The 7,880-nt window shown below is 38.0% G+C and overlaps 1 protein-coding gene across 1 annotated transcript; it reads left to right on the top strand.

Annotated features, from left to right (window-relative positions):
• Positions 1–2,259: 2,259 nt before the first annotated feature.
• LOC133801006 (pentatricopeptide repeat-containing protein At4g01400, mitochondrial) lies at positions 2,260–5,332 on the top strand. The gene has a single exon (XM_062239135.1). The coding sequence runs from the start codon at positions 2,535–2,537 to the stop codon at positions 4,035–4,037; it is 1,503 nt and encodes a 500-aa protein (XP_062095119.1). The 5' UTR covers positions 2,260–2,534; the 3' UTR covers positions 4,038–5,332.
• The last annotated feature ends 2,548 nt before the right edge of the window (positions 5,333–7,880 follow it).

The raw sequence follows: 7,880 nt of genomic DNA, 5'->3' as shown, positions 1-7,880 counted from the left end.
TCGTCATGCTAGGCAGTGCTGCAGCCCTGATCTCCATCTCTAGAGTGGGGTCTGGTCGGTACCATGGGCCTAGATACAACACTAATGCTCTAAGGATAGTGAATGAAAAACCGATAAGAAAACACACGACCAGAAATTGAGAAATTTACCTCTTTGCGTGAAGGCCAGGTTGTCAGCGACCTGGTCTGTCGTGAGGAAGTACTCCTGGAAGTATTTTCCCACATTGGATTTTTGGGTAACGTCACTCAGGAACACTCGACCAGTTTCCTGCTGGCAGAAATAGAAGAACCCCGTATTATTCTGGTTGGGGTTAGATTTGAGATCAAAGAGATAATCGATTTCGTGGGGTATTGGCACAGGCCATTTTTTGTGGCTGTAGAGGACATAGAGTGCTAAGAGAGCACCCTATATCCATTGGGGGTTATTTGTAAAGGGGAAACCTCTAAATAGTTGGCCAGCCCTCGGAAGTAGTCGTGCAAGGGCAGGGTTGCCCCTGCCTTGATATGAAACCTCGACCAGGCGCTGAAGGCGTCCCCAGGAATGTTTGCTCGCTGGTCGGATGTAGGCTTAACTAATGTGACCCCGGGAAGGTCGTACTTTCTGAGATACTTCATTACCATCCTAGTTGATATGACACTAGGAGGTGCAAGATACCACTCGACTTCATCTTCTGCTCGAGTGATGTCGCGAGGCCTGGCTTTGGGTTGAATGTTAGGCATTGCAAAGTTTACAGGCTGAGGATTGGTTGAAGGGTCCTTGGCGCGAGTGGCAGGCTGGTTAGAAGGGGAGCTGGTTGCTTTCTTTTTTCTACGGGCAATGTATTTCACGCGACCCATGTTAGGAGGACTGGTCGAAGGGTTTTGCTATGAAGATGAGAATTCCGAAAACGAAAGTGACGGTTGTTCTTGGTTCTCGAATAGTAGCGCAAGGAGGTCGTCTTCTATTGGCCTCTCACCTCCCCAAGGATCGTGCATGAAGATCTGAGAAGAATAAAGTGGAGTGAGAATCTACGACCAATAGGTAGAAAAAGAAATATTGGGATAACGTTGCTCGTGTATAAAAGTTAGGTTTTTATACGACCAGCAACATCCTAGTATAAACAATCTAAACACGTGAGCAGTGTGGAAAAATAAATTAAAAAGTGGAAATGAAGAAAAACTTTTCGACTCCAAAAACAGGTGGGAAAAACCAAGATTTTTCCGAAAGCATAAAAATTGAATTTTCACTTCGATTTTGGGCCCTAAAACAGTATTCCTACTTCCCACACCGATTCCTAAGCCTCACTTAATATTTTTACTACTTAAAACTCATATCCTATCATGTTTCTACATATGAGCCTGATTACCCCAAAAAAAAAATTTCTCAAGAACATTCAAAACTCACACCAGAAAACTCGTTAAATTCATTTTTTTATTGTATAACAGGAACAAGGAGTTCAAAAACTTACTTGGATTGCAGATTGCGTAGGAGTCACGGGTGTCGTTGCTCGGGGTTGGTGAGACACGTCTCAAATCACCAAAAATTTCTGGGTTTCCTTTGAGAGTTCTTCTGAGTTGATGAGAGAGGAAGATTTGGTAAAAGGTAAAAAGAGGGAAAATTGACCTATTTATACTGATCGTGGCGTGGTTAAAGAGGTAATGATGGGGGTAAGTTTTCGATGTGTGGGAAATTGTGTTAGCTGTCGAAATATTTTTGGGAAACTGCAACAGTCATGATTATTTACTTTTTCGAAAAGGTGCTGACAGACGTGACAGGTCAGACAGAAAGCTGGTCGATTAAGTTTATTATATGTTGGTCGCAGTAAAATAAACTTAGGGGGAAAATGTTTATCCAAAAAAGATTTACCTGATGATATGGAAAAATTAACATGCACGTGGGATACACGTGACCGTTTAAGTGAGTACGATCTGTTCGACCATCAACTAGAAGAGAATTCACTCGACAGACGACATATTTCATGGGCGACCAGTCTTGTCGTAGCATTTTAGATACTTTTTTTTTACAGATATGTAATTTCGCATTTATATAATAATTGTGATTTCCATTATTATTTAGATACACTTGTATTAAATGTAATTAAGGCTCATCGGCCCATAAAGAACTCCTTGAGCCGATAAATAAGACTTAAAGGGCTCAAGAGAGGGGACTTTCGGAGGGAATTTTGAAAGAGAAATATAGTATCTTTATCTGCCAAATTTTTATTCATCCCCGAGCTTGTGAAACTCGTGAACCCTAGTTCATTGATCACAGTTTTGGGATTCTACATTAATAAGAACACTAAGTGGACGCAGGTTATTACCATTACTTGGGGCCAAACCACTCTAAAACTTTGGTGTCGTTTATCTTTAATGTTTTGAATTATTTTGTTTTTATCGTTTTACTTGACTCCGTGTTGTTGACCATATAAAGGGTCAACAAAATCCATAAATTTAAAAATTCTTAAAAAAAAAACCATAAAATAAAATTTTGAAAAAAAGCCATAAAATATGTAATCTATTATCATATTTTCTCTAAAAAAAAACTCTATTATCATAATGACAACACGACATGTCGTCTTGTTATATTATGTATTTTACCAGGAGAAGCAAAGAAATGAACTGGTCATCTCTGCGGTCTGCTCTTGCTTACTATACCCATTCACAAAACAAAAAGGAGAAATGCAGCGAATCCGATCATGCAAAGCTTTGATACCCACGAATCGCTCTCAAATCTTCCTACAACAGAACCCATCATTCTCCCTATATTCCTCACAACCCCAACCAGGTCGAAACCAAAACCAACCCCATAAACACCACTTCGTTTCTCCTTCTAGAGTTCAAAAGCTCATTGCTGCACAATCCGACCCTTTACTCGCCAAAGAGATATTCGATTACGCCTCTCGTCAACCTGATTTCCGCCATTCTTATTCTTCATTTCTTATTCTCATTCTCAAGCTAGGCCGATCCAGGTTCTTCTCTCTTATCGACCATCTTCTCCTTCGTCTCAAGGCTGAGCGATACCCAGTTACGCACACGCTGTTTTCCTATCTTATCAAGGTCTATGGAGAGGCGAATTTTCCCCAAAAGGCTCTCCGAACCTTTCATACTATGTTGGAATTTGACTGTAAGCCTTTGCCCAAACACTTGAACCGGATACTCGAGATACTGGTTTCTTACCGGAGTCATCTCCGGCCGGCTTTCGAGCTTTTTAGGAGTGCCCATGAGCATGGTGTATTGCCTAATACCGAATCTTACAATATTTTGATGAAGGCGTTCTGTTTTAATGGTGATCTTAGTATTGCATATGACCTGTTCAACAAAATGTTTAAGAGAGACCTTGTTCCTAACGAAGAGTCGTATAGGATTTTGATGCAGGGATTGTGTAGGAAAGGGCAGGTGAATACGGCAGTGGACTTTTTGGAGGATATGGTTAACAAAGGGTACACTCCTGACACCTTGAGCTATACCACATTGTTGAATAGCTTGTGTAGGAAGAAGCAGCTAAGAGAGGCGTATAAGCTTCTGTGTAGGATGAAGGTTAAAGGGTGTAATCCTGATATTGTTCATTATAATACTGTCATTGTGGGATTTTGTAGAGAAGATCGTGCCATTCATGCTTGTAAGGTTCTTGAGGATATGGCCTCAAGTGGGTGTTTACCCAATGTTGTGTCTTACCGGACATTGGTTAGTGGATTATGTAACCAAGGAAGTCTTGATGAGTCGAAAAGATATCTTGAGGAGATGGTGTCGAAGGGGTTTTCTCCACATTTCTCAGTTATTCATGCTTTGGTTAGAAGTTTCTGTAAAATTGGTAGGGTTGAGGATGCTTGTGCGGTTCTTGGGGATGTTCTAAAACATGGGGAAGTTCCTCATGTAGACACTTGGACAGTAATAGTTCCTAGGATATATGAAGATAACACAGCGATTGGAATTATCGACGAAATTCTGAAAGAGGGTGTATACTGTAAAAGTGAAGCAAGAAATAACACTAGAGGCACGTACTTGTCTGGAGAACTCTCTAATAAAAAAATCACAAGAATACGTCTAAGGCATGTTTAAAAACCACCAAGGCTTGTAGGAATGGAAGCTTCGGCAAAGTTGTTCAAGATAATAGTGGGTTTTATGTCATTCTAGAGGATTCTTCATGGAGGAAAATGCGAGGAAGGTTGATGCTATTACAAATGATTAGCACCTGGTAGTCTCACAACATTAATGGTGGTCTACGATGTTTTCTCTATACTTTGCTCAGTTTTTTGCCAAGGACAATATCTGCTCAGTGGATGCTGTTCTTAGTGTGGAAAGTATCTTGTTTAGCAATGAATACCATGAGCCATTGCAACAGAAAATCAGCTAGCCCAATCTTGATGCCGAGTTGCTCCTAGGTGGGGCTGGCATATGGAAAATCAGAACAGAGATTGAAAAAATCTTAAACAACATGGTTGTTGGTAGGGAGTATGTCCTGAAACTGAAGTGTGGCATTGAAGAACAATGTGCAGGCGTAAGTGAACTCTGTATTGCTGCATGTTATGATGAGTTTCTCAAAGTAGGTAATGGGAAGTCTATACGCTTTTGAGAAGATATTTGGAGCGGGAATGAGCCTTTGTCACTTGAATTTTCTAATTTGTTCTAAAAAGAACAAGTGTATTTCAGAGTTTTATGGAAATGATGGAGAAAATTCAGGCTGGAATTTACACTTTTTTAGGAACTTAAATGATAGAGAAGTTTCAATCTTTATTAGACTTGTGGAGAGACTGGAAAGAATAAGATTAATTATTTGGAGGATAGCAGAATTGGTTAGGGGATAATTCTGAGAACTTTTCTTGTGAATCTGCTTTTGATGTTCTTAGAGATGGTGCAAAATTTGATAATTGTTTGTGGACCCATTCTCTTTGAAAACTACCGGTACCTCCTAAAGTAGAAGTTTTTATGTGGCAATTATTTTCGGAGAGAGTGAATGTGAATAAAATTTTAGAAAGAAGGCCTTACATGGCATTATCCCAAATTGGTGTGTTTGGTTGGTGTAAGAAGAATTCTGAAAATGCGAACACTTGTTCATCCATTGCTTGGTCTCAATTCAAGTTTGGTAGAAGCTTTCGAAAGAATTTAAGATGTATTGGTGCGTCCCAGTTATTTAGTTGCGTTTATGCTTCAGATGAATGGTTCGAAGGCGAAAAAGATTCTCTGGCTGATAATTATAACTGTTATCTGATGAAATTTGGGATAAAATTATAATGAGTGTTTGGTTTCATTTTATGACACTTTTACTAAAGTTTACTAGGAATCGGAGAATTATTATTTTATTAAGTTCTTTACTAAAATTGACTTAAAAAGAAAATGATAATCATTTTATCTTATTTACATAATTAGAAAATGGAATCGAAATACTAAGATTGATTAAATTGCTCTTTTAAAAAGAATATATATGTATATATTTATTTTAAGATATAATTTTAAAAAGTGAATAAAAAAATATTCATAAATTTTTTTAGTATGGGAGGAATTTAATTTTTAAAAAAACAATATTGTAGTTACTAAATATTACACATAAATATAATAAGTTTTTTTAACCTAATTTATCAAATTTCATACTTACTAAGTTCGATTAACTAATATTGTTAAGAAAAAAAATCATAAATAAATAAAATGATGTTTATAGTAGAGTATCACATTAGACACATTTATTATTAGAAAAATAATATTAGACATAGTTGTAGGGTAGAAATGTCTTATAATTTTTAAATAAAAAAAAGGTTTTCACTTTAATCCAATTCCTTAAGAAGATAAGGAGAAAACATTTCTCATTCTTTTCCGCTTAATACATATATGTCATATTATTTTTTCTCATTCCTAAAATTTGGTAAACAAGGTAATGAGAACTATTACCATGGAAGTTGTTATACCCAAAAAATAGGAAGATGCATCCTAGGAGGCTAAGGGGAATGCATTCTAGGAGAGTTAAGGGGAATAGTCCTAGGAGACCCCAAGGAGGATGTGGTCCTAGGAGATCTCAAGAGAGTGATCCTAGGAGAACCAAGGATGAGGTCCGAGGAGAACTCAAGAAAGTGGTCTTAGGAGACCCCAAGAGAAAGTGGTCCTAGGAGACCCCAAGGAGGATGTGGTCCTAGGAGACCCCAAGGGTGTGTAGGAGGTAAGCCTCCCAAGGTTTTCTAAGTGTTGGCTCGAACGTGTCCAAGGTAAGTAGCTAAGGAGGAGGAGTCTCATGCAAGAGGAAGGAGACTTAGATTTTGATAAGGAGAGCCTACACAATGTTCGATCGGACATGTTTGGGAGATGCTAAAAGAGAATGCCTTGAACTTGTCCAAGGTGAGATGTCATGGAGGAGGTTGCCTCAATGTTGTCCAAGGTGAGGTGCCAAGGAGGTTGCCTCGGACCACCTTGGTCCGAGGAGAAGCCAAGGAGATTGGTTCAAGGAGGAACATGGCATGCTAGAGGAGAGTGTCATATTAGAGGAGAGAAGTGCATGTCCTACCACCATGCACGTTCAACCCACGAAAACATGTCCTACCACCATGCATGTCCTACCACCATGCACGTCCGACCAACACTTGCATGAGTGGTCAGTAGGAGGTGGATCAACTAGCTAGAGGAGACTAAGTCAAGATTCCCAGAGACAGCATCAACAACATACGCGGGAATCTCTCAATCTTCCCACAAATTGGGGGTTTGTTACATTTCGAATTTTGCATGTTTAAATGTAATAAATATAATAAAATATCCCTATCATAAGGGGATATCAGTTGAGGATCCCAGGCCTATAAATAGAGAGCTTATGGGATGAGAGAGGGGGCTTCTTCTTTCTAGAGAGAGAAAATTGGGACTGTGTATTCTAGAGAGAGAAAGTTGGGTCTGAGTATTCTAGAGAGAGAATTCTTGTATTTTTGCAATTTGTACTGAAGAAACTCAGTTGGCTCAGTCCATCTGATTTTGAGTACAGGTTTATAAATCACAACTCTAAGTGGATTATGCTATTACCGACAATCGGGGCTGAACCACTATAAAATCTCCTGTGTTATTTACTTTTATTGTTTAAACCGTCTATGTCGTTTTTATTTCTCTTGAAGGCTTGTCGTAATTGACGTTCTCACGTCATTCCCTTCAAGTAAACATGCTATTAGAGTATTGGAATGTCATTCCACTGGAATAGTTTTTCCACAATTTTGTTGAAATGACTTTTACATTTGAAAATGAGATGAAAATCATTCCAATGCAAGATTTCAAAATAATAATAACAATTTATCAATTTTTTAATTATTAATTTTTATTCCATTCTATTCCTATTCAATTTCTTATTCCCATTTTTATTCCTTTATTTTTTATTTTCTCCAACCAAACTTCCCCTTAATGTTTGAATCACCATTCCTCACATCATTTCACAAGGTTTTCAGTTCTTGTGGAGTTTCAATTGATTGTTTGTTTAACCTATGGCATAGATTTTTAGATACTAGAAAAGATACTAGCTCTCTGGCTTTTCTGATATTCATTTTCATCAAGCTTATGTACAAAGTTTTTTGGTGTTTTTTTTTTAAATTAGTGGTGAGACTAATTAAATTTTTCATAAACTTCTTATGGATGTATAGGTTTGGGTTGAAAATCATATGCTTCTCTTTTCAGATTGGGTTGAAAATAAGAAACAGGCGTAAGTGTTTCTTCAGGTATTTCCTGCACCATTGGATAGAGAAGTGAGAGAAAAATGGTCAGAAATGGGTTATTAGTCTGCAACATAAATATAATGACTTGGATTTCAACCTGCTTAGTCCTTTGGCGGAATGAGTAACGCCCAATATAGTTTAATATTAAATGTTTATATAATGTTGAAGCTTTGATTTTTGGGTAAGCTTTTTGGTACATGTCTGACAATGTGCTGTAGGGTTTGGGCCCACA

This window comes from Humulus lupulus, chromosome 9 (genome assembly GCF_963169125.1).
Source record: "Humulus lupulus chromosome 9, drHumLupu1.1, whole genome shotgun sequence".
Taxonomy (NCBI): Eukaryota; Viridiplantae; Streptophyta; class Magnoliopsida; order Rosales; family Cannabaceae; genus Humulus; species Humulus lupulus.
This window is presented reverse-complemented; position numbering and strand designations above follow the sequence as displayed.